Below are 22,428 nucleotides of genomic sequence, written 5' to 3'. Positions count from 1 at the left end.
AGGGACTTGCGGTCAGATGCCTTCTGTTACATTGTATGTTTATACAAATTATGATTAATTGAAGTACCTTTTACTGCGTAAAAATGAAAGTCCATTCAATGCTTAATTACATGAGGTTTCTATCCATCATAACTTTTACATGAATGAGGTTGTGCAGATGAGGTTTGTTTGAGCATCCCGGTTGACTAGGGGAAATACGTGATGCATTTTTTGCAGAAGATATTTGCCTCATCCGTGGATTGTCACCTTGTCGCGGTGGAGAAGCTTGTGTGGTCTTGAGATCCCTAGAGCGATGCCATCTGGCACTATGCTCCTGGTAGGGTCACACATGGCGGTAAGGTCGAGGGTGAGGTCCCTGACAAAGAACAATCCAACCAAGACCTTAACGGTGGAACAGGCGAACGAAATTACTAAGAACTCAATGGCTGTGAAGGCAGATGAAGGCTGCAACAAATCCATCAGCTCCAATCGTCGTGGTTTCCATGCCATTGGAATCAGTTGGTTGATTTGTGAAGTATCGTGTTCTTCTTGGAGTGCAACATCAAGTACACGTTAAACAAATACACGCACAGGCGTCTTCGCTCTGTGGGCCACTTCTTCAGAACGAAGACCATCATCCTTGACCTCGAGGGATAGCCACGAAAATTTGCCTCATACATTTAGTTAGAATATGCTTGAATACACAGATTGTTGTTTAATCAGTCATTGATCATAAAGTATTCATGGACATGAATAACAGGTTTTATAGGAGGAGTAGGAACCAATTGACTTTTGGTTTTAGGGAATAAATAAGACCCGCAAATTTATCTGCAAAAGTTGGTAGCTTTGTTTTCATATTCTCTTGGCTAATGTGAGAATGTTTTCAATAGTTTCTGTACATTTTACCAAAATACCACAAATTGCCAGTGCAGTTCTAGTTTTAGAGTGAGGCCCAGAAGTTTTGCCATGGACTTTCCTGGTATGGTAGATGGAAGACATCTATACATGTTTGATTTGGAAGTTCAATATTTACAATTTTGCCATTATTGATGGGAGCTCAGGTTGAGAATTATTAAAAGCCAGTGGTTTATTCAAATTGAATTATACTTGTTTAATAAAGATTGAATTAACATCACAATGCAGCAATGTCAATGAGACCTCTGAACTTACTTGATCCTCATTTGAAAAATGTGGTCAGCTAACAACCAATTCCCATTGATCCACAACCATTCCACATCTCCCCTTCTCCTGACTATTGCCTCCTGCAATCCTGCAAACAACCTGTGATTCGATTTTACACTTTTTCTTACTTACCAATTATACCAGTAGATCAGATCTCTCCTCCAGTGTGTTTAAAAATAACACGTGTAATATATGCTGGAATTTCTAGGCACTTTTCTGGCCCTACAAGAGGCAGTCAAAATATTAAATTAATATTTGAATGCTTGTATAGAAGAAACTGTATATAAATGTTATAATAATTTTCACCAAAATATCTTGTATTCTGAAGAGCTAAGGATCTCTCCACTATATTAATTGCAACCATCTCAGAACTCCACTCCAATATATAGGAATGTACATTCAGTGGTCACTTTATCAGGCACCTCCCGCACCTAATAAAGTGGCCACTGTGTGCATGTGCGTGGTCTTCTGCTGCTGTAGCCTATCCACTTCAAGGTTCAATGTTTTGTGTGTTCAGAGATGCTCTTGTGCACACACCAATGCTGTAACACGTGTTCATTTGAGTTACTATCACCTTCCTGTCAGCTTGAAACAATCTGGTCATTCTCCTTTGACCTCTCTCATTAACAAGATATTTTCCCTCACAGAACTGCCGCTCACTGGATTTTTTTTTTGCTTTGCACGTCATTGTGAGTAAACTCTAGAGGGTGATGTATATAAAAATCCCAGGAGATCAGCAGTTTCTGAGATACTCAAACCACCCCATCTGGCACTAACAGTCAGACCACAGTCAAATACACTTGGATCATATTTTTCCCCATTCTGATGCTTTGTTGGAACAACAACTGAAGCTCTTGTCTATGTCTGCATGCTTTAATGCATTGAGTTGTTGCCACATGACTGGCTGATTAGAGATTTGCATGAACAATTGGGTGTACAGATGTACCTAATAAAGTGGTTACTGAGTGTCGAACAACAAGAGCATGGTTATAGGGAGAGGGTAGGAGAATGAGGTTGAGAGGGAAAATAAATCAGCCATGATCAAATGCTGGGGCAGATTCAATGGGCTGAATGGCCTAATTCTGTTCTTATATCTTATGGTCTTATTTTATTGAATGTAAGTGTCTACTTTGTCAGTCCAGCATCTCTTCCTATTTCTTTATACTGAGACAGTCTCAGGAACTTTCTACATGAAACAATGTTCCAATGCTGTAGAAGGGAGCTCTACATAATACAGATCTTGAAGTGGTTGAAGTAAATCAGCAATGATTGTTAATGGCCAATATTGTGTAGGGCATTCATGTTAAAGTAGGTAGAGTTCATTTGGCAGTCATCTTTTCTCACTTAAAAGAAGAAATCCACTGCAACGACTGTGAATAGATTACAGATAGTGCAATTGATTCTAGCTGCAGGAGACATTAGTTGTTGAGGATTTGCCATTGTGTACTCTGCTGTGATGTTTCCCGAGCCTGCTTCCCTGCTGTGTATCATTGTTTAAGTTAGATGTATGTGGAAGTCTACAACAACAGAAAGCATGGTTGATAGACAATAGATACTGTAATCCATATTGCAGTTTGTATTGTAAAATCAAATATCATATTTGCTAAAAATATACTAATATGATCAGAACTGAAGATGGTGTTATCCAGGCTCCAGAGAGTGTGTTTTATGTGTAAGATTCCAAAGGATTTAAGAGCTTTTATGTTGTTTTCAAAATAATTATATGTCAAAGTTGACAATAAAACTTGAAACGCTTACTCTGTTGTAGAAGCATACTGTCATCGTTATGCATGTTGTTCCATTTATAAACAGAGTGCTGGTGTTCATTAGCACTGATTCCGTTTTACAGTTGATTGTGCGTAATTGGGTTTTTGACATAATTATCACAAAAATACACCTTGCAAATTTGCAGATGATTTTCCTTGTTTAATTACTCATCCAATATGGTGAGTTTTCATCTGCTACCAACGGCCATTTCTATTGACCAATCTGAGATCCCTTCCAGGATCATAAACCATAGTCTGTCTAACTTAAAACCGAGTGTTAATTGCTCTCAAGATATAGACGTCTAAACCTCTGGCTAAACATTAAAATTAGGCGACTCATGAAAACAACTGGAAAGATAATTTCTCCCATAACCAATGTGTCCAGTACCATGTTCAATATACCACTTATTCTTTTTAAGAATATGTATATTTATTCAATCAAGTATTGAGGTGTCTTTATCTAATCTACCCCAAATAAATATTTCTCTCTTTCTCTCTCTCTCTCCCCCTTTCTCTCTCCCCCTCTCTCTCTCCCCCTCTCTCTCCCCCTCTCTCTTCCCCTCTCTCTCTCCCCCCTCTCTCTCCCCCTCTCTCTCTCCCCCCTCCCCCTCTCTCTCTCCCTCCCCCTCTCTCCCTCTCTCTCTCATAATAATAAAGACATTGCACACAGTGAATGACATCTTGTAATGACTACTGATTGTCCAGGAAAGTAGACAGTCGAATTTTGTTATCGGGTTGTTGGGATATACACTCAAAACATAGAGACTCAAGAAGCTGCAGATGCTGGAATCTGGAGCAAAACGTCATCTGCTGGAAGAAGATCGAGCAGCATCTGTGGAGGAAAAGGGATGGTTGATGTTTGTTGTGGAGACCAGGCATCAGGACTAAGAGGGAAGATAATGAGTATATAGGAGTGTGAGGGAGGAGTGAACTAGAGGATAGTAGGTGATAGGTGGAACTAGCTGAGAAAGGGATAGGTCTATACATCGAAAGGTCAGAGCCTGGGGAATGTTTTGGAACAGGGGGACCTGAGAGTATAAATATGTAATTGATTGAAAGCAACATTGCAGGTAGATAGGGTGGTGAAGAAGTCAACTAGCATGCTGGCCTTCATCAGTCAGGACACTGAGCGTGGGAGCTGGGTTGTTATATTGCAGCAGTATAGTACGTTGATGAGATTCCACTTGGAGTATTGTGTACAGATGGGAAAGACATCAATAAACTGGAAAAAGTGCAGAAAAGCTTTGCAGGGACATTGCCAGAAATCAGCGGCCTGAGAGGATGGCTAGGCTAGAATATTAATTGTTGGAATGTTAAGGGACAACCTTATAGAGGTGTATAAATCATGAAAAGTATAGATAGAGTGGATGCACACAGTCTGGTTTGTAGGGAAGGGGAACTAAAAACTAGGCAACACAAATTGAAGATGAAAATTTAAAATGTACCTAAGGGGCAACTTCTTTACAGAGAAGGTGGTGCATACATGGATTGAGCTGTCAGAAGACAATACAGTAACAACACTTAAAAGGGATTGGAGCTTAGAGGAGTATGGATTATATATTTAATTATTCAACATACAAACATGATGGATTAGGGAATTTTAACAATTTAGAAACAGAAATTCTACTACATCTCCAGTTTTTATTCCGAAACTATGCCACTGATTCTGGTTTCCCCTGGAAGAAAGCTTCTAGTTTGCCTAGCCATCTCTGAATCTTAAGTTTCAGTATGAAAACTTCTTTCTCCTAAAATCTGACGATTGGTCCAATCTGCTGAAGATTGCCGCAGAAGCCAACCCCTCATCCCAAAAGGCAGCCTTGCAAACCTTCTCTCAACTTTCTCAAATGCAACTCTATCTCTCCTCAAATGAGGAGTCCAAAACTGTCCACAATTCCTCCCAATGTACCACATCAAAAATGCTGGAGAAACTCAGCAAGTCAGGCAGCATCCATGGAAAGGAATAAGTTGTCCATATTTCAGGTTGCGATGCTTCATCGAGACTTCTGAAACGTTGACTGTTTATTCCTTTCGATGGATACTGCCTAACCTGCTGAGTTCCTCCAGAATTTTGTGAGTGTTTCTCTGTATTTCCAGCTTTGCTGAATCTCTTGTGTTTATGATTAGCTCCTCCAACTGTAGACAGACTGACATCCTCTACATCACCAGCAAAGATTTCCATACTTTTACTCAATCCCCTTTGCGTTAAGGGCCAACAATTCACTTGCCTTAAGTATTCCTGCACCTGCATTTTCATTTTCCTTTTCAGTATTGGAAATGTTTGTGACTGAGTGGAAAACGCAGATAAGAGGGCAGAAAACAAATGCACAAGTGCCCAAGGGAAAAATGCAGAAAGATCAAATGAGGCACTTCCTGGCTATAAAGTATACCAGAGGATAAGTGAAGTGTGACCTTTTCTATCAGCCTTTTAAGTAATTTCCTGGACAGTATGTCAGAAGTAGTTAAAAGAAACAATTTTGCACAATGGCTTTATAATCATGTTAACCTTTTTGGTTTAAGTCAAGTTAAATTAGAGCTTCGTCATTGTCGAGGACAACAAGACTGCAGTGCTTCTCTATTCAGTACAAACACAATGACAACATTTAAAATAATGCCCGAGTTATTTAAAGCAACATCTAAGTTACAACCAAATTAAAAATAAACAACTCTAAGATAGGACCTTATTCAGTTGCATGACAACCCTGGGGAAAAAGCCACTTTTTGATCTGGATATCTATGCAGAGATGTTTTTGTATCTCCTGCTGGATGGTTGGAGATTGTACAAGTGATTATTGCAGTGGGATGAGTCCATCATGATTTTGCGAGCCGGAATAGACATCATGAACTGTAGATGGTTTCCATATCTGGATGCTGTGTCCCAGCGATGTTCTGTGCAGTCCTGATCACTCACTGAAGTGCTTTTTGGTCAATTTTGTTGCGGCTAGTGTACGATACTGTTTTGCAGCGCGTCCTTATGCTCTCAAATATATATCGATAAAAGTTTGGTAGCTGTCATTACATACCGTGATGTATGACATTGGCGATCATTGTCTTTCCAGAACTGTGATTGATCTTGGCAAAGTTTTTCTAAAGAATTGGTTTGCTGTTGTCTTCACCTGGGCAGTGTCTTTACACAATGGGTGACCTCAGACACTACCCATACTTTTCAGAGACTGTCTGTCTGGCTTCAACGGTTGCACGCCCAAGACTTGTGATGATGCATCAGCTGCTCAAACGACCATCCACAACCTGCTCCTGTGGCTTCACGTGACCCTAATCGGGGGGGGGGGGCAAGCAGATGCTGCACCTTGCCCGAGGGTGACCTGCAGGCTAGTGGAGGGAAGGGGCACCTTACATCTCCTTCAGTGGAGATGCATCTCCACCCTGCCACCCAGATAAAGTTCAAGTCCTGAAGAAGGGGTCTTGGCCCAAAACACAGCCTATCTATTTATTTCCGTATAGGCTACCTGACCTGACGAGTTCCTCCAGCATTTTGTGTGTGTTGCTAAAGGATTACCAGCAGCTTTTGGGGCAGATTTGCTCTCTTTAAACCCCTAAGATAGTATAGGTGATGCTGTACCTTCCCTACTATCAGGGAGGTATTAGTGGTCCAAGAGAGTTCCTCTGTGATGTTCACTCCCAAGAACTTAAAGCTGGAGGCCCTTCCCACTGCTCCACCATTTATGAGTAGTGGAGCTTGTTCATACCTTCTCGATGTCCTGAAATAAATTCGAACATGGGACCAATCAACCCCATGCCCCTCATAAAATATTTGCTTCTTAAATACTATTGAAATTTGTGAAATGAAAAAGTAAATTGAGAAGCAATAGGAATAGATAATTTAGGTTTGAAAAGAACCTGACTTTCATTGTAACTCAGTTACTGAATGTGTTATACACAGAGGCTTTACACATCTGCTGCTGTGAATTGATTGTGGACTTCAGGAAGGGGAAGATGTGGTAACATGCAAGGGATCAGCAGTGGAAACGCAGGGCCATTTCAAGTTCCTGGGTGTCACTGTCTCTGACGATCGATCCTGGGTCCAACATATTGATGCAATTACAACAACAGCGGCTACATTTCATAAGCAGTTTGGGGAGACTTGATATGTTTCTAAAGACTCTTGCAAATTTCTGTAGATGACCCATGGAGAGCATTCTAACTGGTTGCATCACTGTCCGATTTGGAGGGGCCACTGCACAGGATCGGAAAAGGCTTCAGCAGGTTGCAAACTCAGCCAGCCCCATCATGGGCACTAGCCTCCCCAGCATCGAGGGCATCTTCCAAAGGCATTGCCTCAAAAAGGCAGAACAATCCATTATGAATGACCCCACCACCCATCACCCAGGATTTGCCCTCTTCCCATTGCCACCAACAAGGAGGAGGTACAGGAGCCTCAATATTTTAGGAATAACTTCATTCCCTCTGCCATCAGATTTCTGAATGGACAATGAACACGTGTACACTACCTCACTATTTTTTCTTCCTTTTTTTTGTTCTCATTTTGAACTACTTTATTTATTTTAATTTATTTTTTAAAAATATATTTCTTATTGTAATTGATAGTGTTTTTATTACTATGTATTGCAATGTACTGCTACTGTGAAACAATAAATTTCATGACATATGCCAGTGATATTAAACCTAATTCTGATTTTGCCATGATTCCTTGAGAGCTGACTTGAGAACCCAAGAAAATCTGTGAGCTGTGTCCTACACATGGGCCTGAAAGTTTCAGTCCTGGACCTCGGCAAATCAATGTCACTGCATCACCACCTTGGAGATAACAGGTCGAAACAAAGCATGCTTACACCAAAGCAAGAATTGAGATCATGAAGACTGCTACTCATTGAAGTCCTTCAAGCATTTTTGGAGATCCCTGTCCAAATTCTGGGTAATCTTGCCCACTGGGATTGGTTGCCTTATTAAATGTAGCAATAACATATACTCACAATTCCGTTCATATATATTATGAGGAAGTTGTCACTCGTACCCACCATATGACTTCAGCATTTAATGTGGTCATCACGAAGGATGACTTCTCTGTCAATACTCTAACCACAAACATTGATGTGGGACCTCACAACCAAGAAGTTCCTAAGGTGACATGTGTGAGCTATCCCCAACCCCATCCTTAGGTTGCGTTGGTTCTTAATGCCAATGGCGCATTTCACGGCGTGTTTTGGTTAACGTGATAAAGAAGTGAATCTGAATCTGAAACCCCACCAACGAGAAAAAAGTCCTCTGCTTCAAAAATCAACGCACAGGTGGAAAAGCCTGTGCACTTGTTCTATTCATTCGAAGGATGTGGGCTTCACAGGCTGAGCCTGCATTTAATTTCCTGACCCTAAACGCCACAGGGAGAGTGGTGATAAGCTGCTTTCTCGATCCTCTGCAGCCTTTGAGGTGTGTGTTTACCCTGAATGCTGTTAGGAAGGGAGATCCAGGATTTACTTTATCCCTGCATCATTCCATCTAAAACTTACAGGATAATTCCAAGGGCTTCTTGAGATCATGACATTATAAACAGCATTTACCATCATAATGTTTCTGGCCTTGTGCATGTACATTACTTAAAAGATAAACTTCGCACATACATCTGTACATTACATTATGTTGTGCTCCATTTGCCCAAAGCCAAACTCATCACCTGTCCAAACGTTGACTCCAACCTGGCAACTTGTATGCAGTCGGTCGGAAAGTTTAGTTAAACCGAACGGAAACTCGCCAATGCGCAATGGCACGAAGTATTCACTAGTATGATGCCCATTATTGACAGCTTTAAAGCAGAATGCTTTGCGCAATACTTCTCCTACAGTTGTAGCTAGTACGATACTGTCCCCGTTCAGTGGGACAGTGAGGGATTTATTTATTTAGAGATACAGCACCCAGCAGGCCCCTCTGGCTCAACAAGCCGTGCTGCCCAGCAACCCACCTATCTAATCACGAAACAACTTACAACGACCAATTAACCGGTATATCTTTGGAATGCGAGAAGAAACCAGAGAGCACAGAGGAAACCCACACCCCCACAGGAAGTTCGTACAAATTTCACAGAGGACACCAGAATTGAACTCTGAACTCCGAAGCCCCGAGCTGTAATAGTGTCGTGCTAACCGCCATGCTGCTATGATGACAATGGGCAAGATTAGATTTGGACTGTTCAGCTGAAAGCTGTGCTATTATACCTGGGATTGAGAACCCTACCACGTCGTGACAGGAAAGTTGCGCTCCTGACTGCGTGAATAGTGCAATGAGGCCTGTACGCCTTATCATTTCTCATTTGCTAACAGGAAATCTACATAATGCAAAAATCATTTCAGTTTGCATTCATGACTGCTATTTTACCACAATCCTTCCAGAACAGAATGATGTGTGAATTTTACCCCACACAAATTTTTTTCAGCCCTCTTTCCCAGTTACTCTCACAAGAAAGATGTGCTTCTAGAGTCATAGAAAAGTACATCACAGAAACAGACCCTTCAGCCCATCTAATCTGTGATGAACCATTTAAACTGCCTATTCCCATTTGCCTGCTCCCAGACCATAGCCCTTCATTCACCTGCCATTATTTACCTATCCAAACTTCTTTTAAACTCTGAAATCGAGCTCGCATGCACCATTTACATGCTGGCAGCTCATTCCACGTTCTCATCCACCTTTCCTACAATACTTTTTGCATTGAAATATATGCGGCTCAAGACATCAGTTGCACCATGCACAACCTTTTGATTCCTGACTTTGTCTGAGATCTCAACACCATCTCTCTCCACAACTTCTCCACTATCTGTTCTGGCGCTCTGGTTCCCATGTCACTGCAATTCTAGTTTAAGCTCCCCCACCATGTAACACTAGCAAGCCTAATGGCTGGAAGATTAGTCCCCTTCCAGTTCAGGTACAAATCATCTCTTCTGTACAGGTCCCAGTTTCTCTGGAAGAGGGCCCAATGATCCAAAAATCTGTTGCCCTCTCTCCGACACCAACTCCTTAGTCACGTGATAAACAGTATGACCTTCCTGTTTCTGGCCTCACCAGCTGAATCTGTTCAGTCCTCCCGGTGGCTTTACCTAAGTTTTTATTTGGTTGTATGAGGTGCAATGACGTTGGGCTCCCTTTCTCAAACAAGAGAAAATCTGCAGATGCTGGAAATCTGAGAAACACACACAGAAATGCTGGAGGAATCCAGCAGACCAGGCAGCATTTATGGAAAAGAGTACGGTTGACGTCTTGGCCCAAAATGTCGATCGTAATCTTTTCAATAGATGCTGCCTCGCTTGCTGAGTTCCTCCAGCATTTTGTGTGTGTTACACGGGTTCCCTTCCTTTCTGGAGTGCTGTTCATTTAAAAAGTTTGGGTCCATGTACATGGGGCATGAAGAAGCCTGCTGTACTTCATTGAAGTATCATTGCCATTGAGATCTCCGTCACTGAAGGCCCTTGTCATCTAAGACATGTCATCTTCTCAAAACAACCATCAGGGAGGAGTTCCAGGAGCCTGAAGACCCACAATCAATGTGTCAGGGGCAGTTTCTTGTCCCTGTGGCGACCCACTTTCTACGCAGGCGAACCGGCTCACAAAATGGCGCGCGCGTTGGCAGAGAGGAGAGCCCCAAAATGGCGCTGGGCCTCCTTCTTCACCAGCAAGGGGAGAAAGCCCGCGCGCGGGGAGAGACTTTTGTAATGCACCTCTGACGTCATTTCTGCCTGGAGAGGGTGGGAACGGAACTGCGTAAAAGCCAGTGCAGTGAAGTTTGAATAAACTAGTCTCGAGTGCAACTTACAGACTGCGTGTCGTTATTTCTAGCTCTGTGTGTGGCACGTTGCTACATCCTTTCACTATCAGATTTCTGAATGGTCCATGAACAGTGTGTCACTGTTCTGTTTTAGCATTATCCATCTATCTATTTATCTACGTATGTATGTATGTATGTATCTATCTATTTATTTATTGTGACTTATGTTAATTTGTTATGTCTTGCATGGTACCACTGCCATGAAACAACACATTTCATGATATAGGTCAGTAAATAAAAAACCTGATTGTGATTCTGATTGTAGTGTGTCCTGTGATTCTCTGGTGATAAAGGCAGAGGAAGAGTAGGGTAATGGGTATCAAATGTTATGCAAGAAGCAGCTTGCAGACATGTAAGGTAGGATGGATGTGGAAGGGTGCTCCTCAACCCAGCCCCTGACACTGGAAAGGTCGCTCTGCCAGCTGTTGGTTCTGCTATTTATTGCCCCACAAGACACAGGGGAAGTTTCATATCATGGTGGCCATGCTGTGTTGGCACTGGAATTTGTGGCAACACTTCTGGTTCGCTCTCAGTACTCCCTCGTGCGTGTTGCTTCATGATCGCAAACGATGCATTTCACTGTATGTTTCAATGTACATGTAACAAATGAACTTGAATCCTGAATCTTGTTGCAAGATTGCCAAGGGACAGAGCATATGCCTCCTCCACCCAAGCTTGCATCCTATGATATATACGTATAAGGATTTTTCCAAGCAGCATCTTATATGTACTTGTCTGTTTCTGCTGAAGGATCCCAGTCTGTCTCAGCTACTACTCAAAAGGATATAGTTATAATGTAAAAAAAAACACTGTGGCTTATTGTCAAAATTTGAACTAAACACTTGCAAATAAAGTAAATATAGAAGTAAAGAACACCCTTGTGGTCTTATGCTTGCACATATTTAAATTGGAGGGAAAGGAGATTAAAGTAATTTTATGCCAGAATACATTCAACAGGAAAATAAAAGGATGCCTTTTGGGTGGCACGATGCAACACGAGAGGGCCTGCTGATTCACGGCTTCAGTGCTCCTGGTTTGATCCTTGCACTGTCTGCGTGAAGTTTGCACGTTCTCTCTGTGACTATATGGATTCCCTTCAGGTGCTCCGTTTTCTCCTACATATCGCTGGCATTGATTGCTTTTGGTGTGTACGTCATCGGTAGATCCCAGGAGAACAGAGAACATAGAACAGCACAGTACAGGCCCTTTGACCCACGATGCTGTGCCGAACTTTCAACCTAATTCAAGATCAATCTAGTGCTTCCCTCCCACATAGTCCTCCATCTTTCTTTCACCCTTGTGTCAATCTTAGATTATCTTAAATGTCGCTGCCTCTACCCCGGCCGTGCATTCCACTTACCACTCTCTGTGAAAGAAAAGGTTCAAAGTATGTATGCAGTATACAACCCTGAGATTCATCTTCCCACAGACAGCCACAAAACAAAGAAAAACAGACAAAAAAACAAAAACCGTAGAAACTGTTCAAAGAAATACATCAACCCCACCCGCCGCGCACAAAAGAAACAAACCGCACAAAAGGCAACAGAGAAACAAGTGAAAAACACGGAATATAAAACACAAAATTGGAAAAGTCCAGCCACGTTCATTTCAGCTCAGTTCATTACCTGCAGTCTACCCCAATCAAAATTGCCCAAAAATAACAACCAGAAACCAGAAACACATCATAAAGAAGCCCACCTTTGTCATCCATCCTATACTTTCCTCCAAGGAGAGTTGATAGGAGTGTGGGAGAATAAAATGGGACGATCGTATAATTCATTTAAATTGTCAGCATGGACTCAGTGGTCAAAGGCCCCATTTCCAAGCAATTGAACTCTAAATGAATTAATAAACGATAGAGATAGGAACTACAATACATACATAAAGTGTTTATGTCACACTTGCATTCCTTCCTTATACTCTTACACGTCAGATTCAAAATCGGGTTTAATATCACCGGCATGTCAGGAAATTAAAATGTAGTGAGGTAGTGTTCATGGGTTCAATGCCCATTCAGAAATCGGATGGCAGAGGGGAATAAGCTCTTCCTGAATCACTGATTGTGTGCCTTCAGACTTCTGTACCTTCCTCCTGATGGTAGCAATGAGAAGAGGGAATGTCCGTATTGATGGGGGTCTTTAATGATGGACGCTGGCTTTAAGTGCAGCTCCTTGAAGATGTCCTGGATACTACAGAGGCCAGTGCCCATGATGGAGCTGAGTAATTTTGCAACTCCCTGCAGCTTACTTCGATCTCCCATACCAGATGGTGATGCAGCCAGTTAGAACGCTTTCCACGGTACATCTGTAGAAATTTTCAGAAGTTTTTGATGACATACCAAATCTCCTCAAACTCCTAATGAAATGTAGCCACCGTCTTGCCTTCTTTATAGCTGTTGGGTCTAGGTTAGGTCATCAGAGATATTTGACACCCAGGAATTTGAAATTGGTTACTCTTTCCACTTCGGATCCTTCTATGAGGACTGGTGTGTGTTCCCTCATCTTACCTTTTCTGAAGTCCACAAGCAGCTCTTTTGTCTTACTGACATTGAGTGTGAGCTGGTTACTGTGACACCACTCAACTAACTGGTGTATCTCGCTGCCATACACCCTCTCTTCACCATCTGAGATTCTGCTGACAATAGTTGTATCATCAACAAATTTGAGCTGTGCCTAGCCACACAGTCAAGGGTATAGAGAGAGTCGAGCAGGGGGATAAGCACACATCCCTGAGGTGCACCAGTTGTCAGCGAGGTGGAGATGTTATTTTCAATCTGCACAGATTGTGGTCTTCCGGTTAGGAAGAAAAGGATCCAGTTGCATAGGAAGGTAAAGAGGCCCAGGTTCTGAAGCTTTTTAATCAGAACCGAAGGAAAGATGGTGTTAAATGCTGAGCTGTAGTCAATGAACAGTATCCTGACGCAGATATTTGTACTGTCCAGGTGATCCAAGGCCAATGAGATTGCGTCCACCGTAGATCTATTGTGGTGATATGCAAACTGCAGTGGGTCCAGGTCCTTGCTGAGGCAGGAGTTGATGCCAGCCATGACCAACCACTCAAAGCACTTCACCACCATGGATGTGAGTGATACTGGACGATAGTCACCCAGAGTGCCAAAAAAAACAGTGCTCTCTGTAAATCTGACCGAGCCAATAATTACCACACCATTCAGGCAGGTTGCAATGAATATTGTTGGCCCATTGGAGAAGAGCAGCTCAAGGTCCCAATACAGACCAGTGGTGTGTGACTATGCAACCCAGTTACCTGAGGCACGCCCTCTTCCCTCTGTTACCACACCAAAGGTATCAGTGCCCTGTCCAACTCTTTTCTCACGTGCTTATTGGTTGTTGATGCACCTAATAAACACCTTCGCCCTAAAGTGACTCCAGCCATTTTTCTTTGGTAAAATTAAAGATCCTAACCCATGTTTTAACATATGGTTAAAAAGAGAGAATCAAATTGTAATCGATACTCATTACTTTGAATCTGCAGAGATCAAATCTTTATGCATCTAAACAGAAGGTGTACACCAACATATCATGGTAGAATGAAAGAGATTAAGCTGAAACTATAGTTCCTTAACTTAATCAGTTGAATCTGCTGATCAGATTAATGTCATGAACATTTAAGTTTCTCCCAGTAAAGTCAGCCAATATATCCGACTTATAACTCATTTTTGAAAATCACCGGTTTATTGATGTTTTGGCAGTCATGTAAAACTGTTTATAATACCAATTTATGATTTTGTTAAAGCAGTGCAAGGCATGGCTCATACAAAACCAATTATTAACGATCCTGTTTGGAGTCCATAAGCAATTCAATGACCTTAATAGGTATTTGGGGTATGGCAAAGTCATAAAATAGTCAAATATGGGAAATAAATTCACTAACAAAGAGACTACAGAATTCATTATTATTTAAATAATGAAAACAATTTTTATTATATCACTGACAAATAAATGTTCTGTTTATGAATATTTGTACCTCTGTTTAATGAGAAATATAAATACTACATTATCTGTATTCCAAGAAGCATATCTGAAGTCTTGGTTGTTATCTGAGCAGAAATATGCTTATTATAATTAGTTCCTGTATGAAGTACACAGTTTGTGTGCAGGTTCTTAGAGCACAGAGCACTTCCTGGTTTTGTACAAGTACTGAGGAGTTCTGATGTCTTTGTATCTAAAATAAAGTGCAGTACTGTGGAGAACGATGGCATGTTGGACCTTTGCTCCATCCAAAGGACAGCTTTAGTTTGATCATTCGCAATACTCTCTTTCATATAGCCATGCAACGTAGGAGGCCATTTGGCCCATCTGGGCGCCATGGTAGCATAACGGTTAGTACAACGCTAATACAGCTCGGGGCGTTGGAGTTCGAATTTGAATTCTGACATTATCTGTAAGGAGTCTGTACTTCCTCCGCATGGAATGCATTGGCTTTCACCGGATGCTACCATTCATCTATCAGGCTCTTGAACCAAAGGGGGTAACTTCACTCAACTTCACTTGCCCCATCCTTGAAATGTACCCACAACCTATGGACTACTTTTCAAGGACTCTTTATCTCGTGCTTTCAATATTTATTGCTTATTTATTTATTATTATTTCTTTCTCTTTGTAATGTATAGCTTGTTGTCTTTTGCATACTGATTGAACACCCAAGTTGGTGCGGTCTTTCATTGATTTTATTATTATTCTACGGATTTATTGAGTATGCCTGCAAGAATGCAAGAAAATTAATCTCTAGAAGGTGACATATATGTACTTCAATAATAAATTTACTTTGAACTTTGAACTTTCCTCCCACAGTTCAAAGATATACCAGTAGGTTGAATGTTATAGTAAAATTATCCTGTAATTAAGCTAGGTTTAAATTGGGGGTTGCCAGGCAGAGCAGCTTGTAGAGCTGGAAGGACCTATTCTGCACTGTGTTTCAATCAATCAAATCAATCAATCAATCTATATATACATATACACACACACAGCATTTATTGTCTGGCCCTATTGACCTTGAACCAACTGGGCCATTTTGGACTGAAATTAGAAATCTACCACATTGCTGCAAGTTTAGATAAGATCAGCAGATTTCCATCCCTAAAGAGAATCATCTGATTTTTTAACTGCAGTCTGATTGCTTTATAGCCATCATTATTGATACTCACTTTCATTCCAGAACGATTTAATTATGTTTTTGTTCGCCACACACTGGATGAGAATTGAACACATACCTGTGGATAGTTTATTGAGACCTGATGGATCACTGGTCCAGCACAGTAACCACAGTGCAAGTACTCACCCTTAATCAGATCTTGTAATAAGTAGCATCTTTAAGATGGATGATTCAAGATTCAAAGCTCAAAGCAAATTTATTATCAAATTGCATATATGTCACCATATACAACCCTGAGGTTCATTGTTTCGTGGGCATACTCAATAAATCCATAGAATAATAACCATAATAGAATTAGTGAAAGACTTTGCCAACATGGGCATTCATCAGTGTGCAAAAGACCACAAATTGTGCAAACACAAAAGAAAGAAATAATAATAATAATAATAAATAAATGAACAATAAATATCGAGAACATGAGATGAAGGTGAGTCTATGGGTACATTTCAAGGATGGGGCAAGTGAAGTTGAGTGAAGTTATCCCCTTTGGTTCAAGAGCCTGATGATTGAACTGTTCCTGAACTGGTGGTGTGAGTTCTGAGTCTCCGGTGCCTTCTTCCTGATGGCAACATTGAGAAGAGGAAATGTTCTGGGTGGTGGTGGTCCCTGATGATGGATGCTGCTTTCCTGCGACAGCGTTTCGTGTAAACTTTCTCCATGCTTGGGAGGGCTTTACCTGTGATGAACTGGGCGTATCCGCTACTTTTTGTAGGATTTTCCATACGAGGGCACTGGTGTTTCCAAATATACTCTCCACCACACATCTACAGAAGTTTGTCAAAGTCTTAGGCAAACCATGCTGAATCTTCTGAATCAGATGGTCTACTCAAATTCTTCAATTCACAAGTGTAAAGGAGAACAAAATGATTGTTACTCCGGATCTGAGATAGCATCAAAAAACGCAATAAGCATAAAGAATACAATGAAAAACACAATCGATATAAATAGAAAAGCAATCCTATAATATACAATATGCAAGTAACTGATATATACATAGAACGTTACATGCCTTATATCTATAAATTTTTGTTTCAATGTTTTAGCAGTATATTTAATTTTATGCTGTATATATTGTTTTGTTTCCAGGTATCCTTCTTCTTATTCATTATTTTTGTGGTCTACACGATGCTGCCCTTCCGTATGCGAGATGCTGTAGTGGCCAGTGTGTTGACATCTTCCTCCCATACCATTGTGCTGAGTGTCTGCCTATCAGCCACATCGGTCATAAAGGAACATTTGGTCTGGCAGGTGAGTACTCAGTAGGATAGCTGCAAAGGTTAGAGCACAAGAAACATACAAGAATTTCCAAGCTGACATTTGAATTTTTTTTTAAAGTACTAAGCAAAAAGAAGAACATGTGTAACAGTAGCTGTGCTTTGTGAATAATGCATCTGTCTGGAAAACCCAAATTGCTCTTTGTGTGCTTTAGAAAGAAAACACAGCATTTTTGAAAAAAAAACTTCCAGTGCAAGAGAGACTATTTAAACTACTGTAATTCAAGATTGTTCAATGACATTTCCTGTCTACGAGTGTAAGGAGAATGAAATAACTGTTACTCCGGATCTGATGCAGCACAAACAAGATAAAGAACACAATAATAATAGTAATAAAACACAATAAATATAAATACATAAGGTAGCTTATATGCATAGATTGGTTGTATATCCATAAAATGACATTAGGCTGTACATAGGGTGACTGACAGGAAATAATGAAGCAGTGGTGGAGCTAGTGGGTGGAAGTGTTGATCAGTCTTACTACATGGGGAAAGTTTTTGAGTCTGGTGGTCCTCGCATGGATGCTACGTAGCCTCCTCCCAGACGGGAGTGGGACAAACAGTCCATGAGCAGCTTCTGTGTAGCTCCATGATGTTACTGGGCCGTTTCTGGGACCTTCCTGTATGTCTATCTTTGATGGTGGGTAGGCTGGTGCAGTTGATGTGTTGGGCAGTTTTGACTACCCATTGTAGAGTTTTCCTGTCCTCTGCAGTACAGTTTCCCTTCCAAGCAAATACTCAGCTAATTAGGACGCTCTCTATTGCGCATCTGCAGAGCGACATGAGTATGGATGTGCATAATTGATAAATAATTATGCAATCCTCTCATTTTATTCTCCATACGTTCCCATCAGCTCTCCTCGGAAGAAATTATAGGGGGGAAGTCAGGGGTAGGATTTTTTTGACACAGAGTGTTAAGTGAAGGGAACGTGCTGACAGAGGTGGTGGTAGAGGTGCGCGACGGTGTTCGCTGGCGGGTCTGGGCCCAGGTGCGGAGATACAGCAGACTGTGCCATGGTGAGCGCTGGTGACGACTCAACCCAGGAGCGGAGGGACGGCGGACTCTCTGTGAAGAGACGGAAACAAGAGGTTAGACATAGGACTTCCAAGACAGCATCAGAGGGGATGACTGAGCGACGCTGCAAGACAAATCATTCTCCCCAAACACACATGTGTTCTGCCCAGCGCTAAACGGGAGTCCCCTTTACATTATCATAGCATGCTGGAAACCTGTGCCAGTCACAATTCACGACAAAATTAAACTGAAAGCACAAGGGCTTAATGGCTCTAAGATAACAATTAGAACATGCAGGTGCTGGAGAAACCAAGAAGCCCAAAGCTCTATGGTATGTCGCAGAGACCCGCCGGGCTCGTGACACGGTGGTTGCATTAGAGGCACTTAAGAGACTCTCAGATATAGATGAAAGAAAAATGAAGTGGTATGGAGAAGTACTGGTCTCGCAGAACATTGTGGGCTGAAGGGCCTGTACTGTGCTGTATAGTTCTGTGTTCTCCTGGATTCCACCCCTCATGTAAACACCAGGGTCAATCAATATACCAACACACATGCCAGTGACGTGGGAGAAAACGGAGCACTGAAGGAAATGCACTTGGTCACAGAGACAACGCGTGACCTTCAACCTCACACAGACAGTGCCGGAGGTCAGGGTCAAAGGAAAAGCTCCGAACTTGTGAAACAGCAGACCATCTGGCTTTTGCTCCGTGCCACGCAAGAGGCAGCCATTTTTGGATGTGTAGAAATTGCACCAAGTGTATCATGATTTATGACTTGTAACTTCTTTATTCATAAACTGTTTGGATTCTAAGATCTAAAATTCTTATCAAAGAATAAATGATGAACAGTGGATTTAACATATTTCAACCTTACTTAACTCAGAAGAATCCAGATGATGTACTGCTTGAGGTTTATTTAAATTTATAATGGGCCACAAGTCACCTATAATTGAAGGTTTACTGATCTAGCCTTAATTACCTTTCTGGGCAACTCACAAGGGCGACTGTCAAAATGATATTAATATATGGTAAAGAGATTCGTCAGTTTACTGCAGAAGTAAAGACAAAATCCAATTCTTACCGCTATCAGCATTTTTCAAGATCAAATGAGCTTTTTAATTGTATGGTAAAAAGCTGCCACAGTAATACATAGATATTATTCCAATGTGTAGAAAAAGTCAAATTGTATTGTCATTTCCGTAATTCTCAGACATCTGATCCTGTGGATGAAAGCTTTACTGGTGATGCAGATAAATTAATAACGACTGTCTCTAAGCAGTTTATATTTGCATAACTTTGTTAATTTGATCTGTAAATTTGATAAAATAAGAACTCTGTTACCAATCCCTGGAAGTATCAGATGGTCAATTAAACTTGATTTAACTAGTTAACATATACCTGATAAATGCCTATGTCTCTGTTTGTGACATTATGGAGTCAGAGGTGCGGAATAGACTTCTTCTGTTTTTTAAAAGAATCACTGATAACTTGCTGTATTGACTTTTTACTGTGATGCATTGGAGTTTTATTCTGGTGTTATTCCAGATTTATAGCAGAATGTATTGAGTGCTAATTTATTAAAATTGGCTTATAAGTGATTGTTAAAGATTAGATTTTTAAAAATTCTTCTGGTATGACCACAATTATCTGAGTATCTATAAAGTTGCACTAATACAGAGCAGCAGATTCATTCCCTTTGATGTAAGTAGCATTTTATTTTCGTCTGATAAAAATTATATTATGTATTCAGACTGAGCAGAAAGTGGAGGAGGTGACTGGATTAAAAAGATAATGTTGAATATGCTTGTCAGATAGCATCAGCCTGAAGAGATACACTCAATGTTTTAGGAACAGCTTCTTCCCGTCCACCATCAGATTCCTGAATGGAAAATTAAGGAACCCACGAACACTACCTCACTATTTTTTGCTCTCTTTTGCACTAATTATTTAATTTACTTTTTCAAAAATATATATTTCTTATTGTAATTTATAATATCTGTATGCTACTGTAAAACAACAAATTTCATGACATATGTCAGTGATATTAATCCTGATTCTAATTCCAATTTTTTATTCTGATATAGTTATCCATAATATAGCGATGGCTGGAATGTTGTAAGCTGATTTTATCAGGGGAAAATCCAGAAGCTTGGGAGCAATTTATTTTGTAAAGTCTGCCTTGATAATTTATGTCTCAAACCATTTTCGTTTTCAGCGCTGCAACATCTGTAGTTTAAAGTCTCTTGTTTCCATGGGGAGAAATTATTTTGCAGAAGAATATCTGTGCTGAAATCTCAGTGGCAAACTAGCCCATGTCAAAGAAGTGGAATGGAGAAGGGATGTCCTCTGTGTCTGTGTCCAAAGATAAACTTCAGACACACCTTGAAGGATGGCTAGAAAAGTTAACGGGTAGACTGTGAAGGAAATAAATGCATTGTTGGAAGACATTTAATGACCTCACATGTTCGGAGTCAGTGAATATCACGTTGCATCGCCCAACAAGTGCTTATATACAGTCACAGCTTGCTCTGTGCCCATCACTCCTGTCACCTACTGAAAATAATCCCTACCAATCGAAACTTGAAATCAGTGCTACCAACGTTGCTCGGCATACTTGTTCAAGTGTAGATATGTCACAGCAGTCCAGCCGTCTATCCTCCCATTGATGGGAGGATTGCTGAAGTTGTATAGCAGATAGGGGTACAATTGTCACATTTAAGAGAAGTTTGGATGAGAGGGATATGGAGCTCTATGGTCCTTGAGCAGATTAGACCAAAGACAAGGTTGGCCCAGACTAGACTGACCAAAGGGCTTGTTTCTATGCTTGTAGGACTCTGCGATTCCAAGTGACAGAGGCCGTGGCTGCGTGAAACTTAGACAGACTTCAGCAGATGCACGTTGGGCACTATCCCAACTGGTTGCATAATAGCTTGGAATAGAAACACAGGACCGGAAAAGTCTTCAGAAAGTAGTGGATACAGCCCAGTTTATCATAGGAAAAGCTCTCCCCGCTATTGAGCACATTAATGAGTGCTGTCACAAGAAAGCAGTATTCATCAGCAGGACCACTACCATCCAGGCCATGGCCTTTCCTTGCTGTTGCTGGTCAGAAGGTACCGGAGCCTTAGGTCCCACACTACCAGATTTAGGATCAATAATTACCCTTCAACCATTGGGCTCTTGATCCAGCATTAATAACTTCACTCACCTCAACACTGAACTGACTCCACAACCAATTGATTCACTTTCAAGGGCTCTATAGCTCATTATGTTTGATTTGCACAATTTTCCACATTGATTGTCAGTCTTTGTGTATTGTTTTCCATAAATTCTGTTGTATTTCTTTATTTTCCTGTAAATGCCTGCAAGAAAATGAACCCCAGGGTTGTATATGGTGACATTTTTGTAGCTTGATAACAAACGTACTTTGACTTTGAATCTGCTTTTGTCAGTTAGTGCGGCAGCGTTTGTACACATGTTGCCTGTTGGGCAGCCCATGGTCTATTCAAAGCCTTGGCACCATTGCCATGGCTACTCCTACACTAGGACAGCGGCCTTCCACCAGCCATACTGCAGCCATGCGCACAGCTCTGGTAGAAGCAGATGGACAAAAGCAGGCAAAGGGGATTACACACGTAGATTAGTCTTGAAATAATTGTTATCATGAATTGATATACTCCCATTCTCATATTCTCACCAAACATAGGAGGCATTCAGCTCTTTGAGTCAATACCAGATTTCACTGCAATTCCACCTATCACATTCCCTATCATGCATACTCTCTCATATCCCCATCCCTTTTGCATCCCCAGTTCTCCTACGAATCAATCAGGCTAATTATACAATTGTCAATTAGCCTATCAACCAGCGTATCCTTGAAGTGCAAGATGAAACTGGAACATCCAGGAGAAACCGGGCAAGAACTCAGGGAGAAGGTTGCAAGTTCCAGAAAGAGAGCAGATCAGGTCAGGGCAGAAACAGAATTCCTAGAGCTGAGAAGCAATGTAGGAATGGATTGCAATGGGGCTGTGTGCAAATTGTACTTTTAAAGTTCATTCTCTGCAAGGCACTGGTGAGACTGCACCTCGAGTATCTGCACAGCGTTGGTCTCCGTATTTAAGGAGAAATGTAGCATTATAAGCAGTTCAGAAAAAGTTGATTCCTGAGATGACGTTTTTATTTTAGAAAGAGAGATACAAACACAAGAAGATCTTCAGATGCTGGATATCCAAGCAATACACACAAAATGC

General features: G+C 41.1%; 1 protein-coding gene across 3 annotated transcripts in view; it reads left to right on the top strand.

Annotated features, from left to right (window-relative positions):
• LOC134357865 (adenylate cyclase type 2-like) overlaps positions 1 to 22,428 on the top strand; it is a 523,538-nt gene that overhangs the window by 233,105 nt on the left and 268,005 nt on the right. For all 3 annotated transcript variants that reach the window (XM_063069584.1, XM_063069586.1, XM_063069585.1), the window contains exon 4: positions 16,975 to 17,136. In XM_063069584.1, the coding sequence (XP_062925654.1) occupies positions 16,975 to 17,136 (162 nt within the window). The remainder of the gene's footprint in view (positions 1 to 16,974; positions 17,137 to 22,428) is intronic.

The sequence above is a fragment of the Mobula hypostoma genome, chromosome 17 (genome assembly GCF_963921235.1).
Source record: "Mobula hypostoma chromosome 17, sMobHyp1.1, whole genome shotgun sequence".
NCBI lineage: Eukaryota > Metazoa > Chordata > Chondrichthyes > Myliobatiformes > Myliobatidae > Mobula > Mobula hypostoma.
The sequence above is the reverse complement of the archived record's forward strand: the minus strand, read 5'-3'. Positions and strand labels throughout refer to the sequence as shown.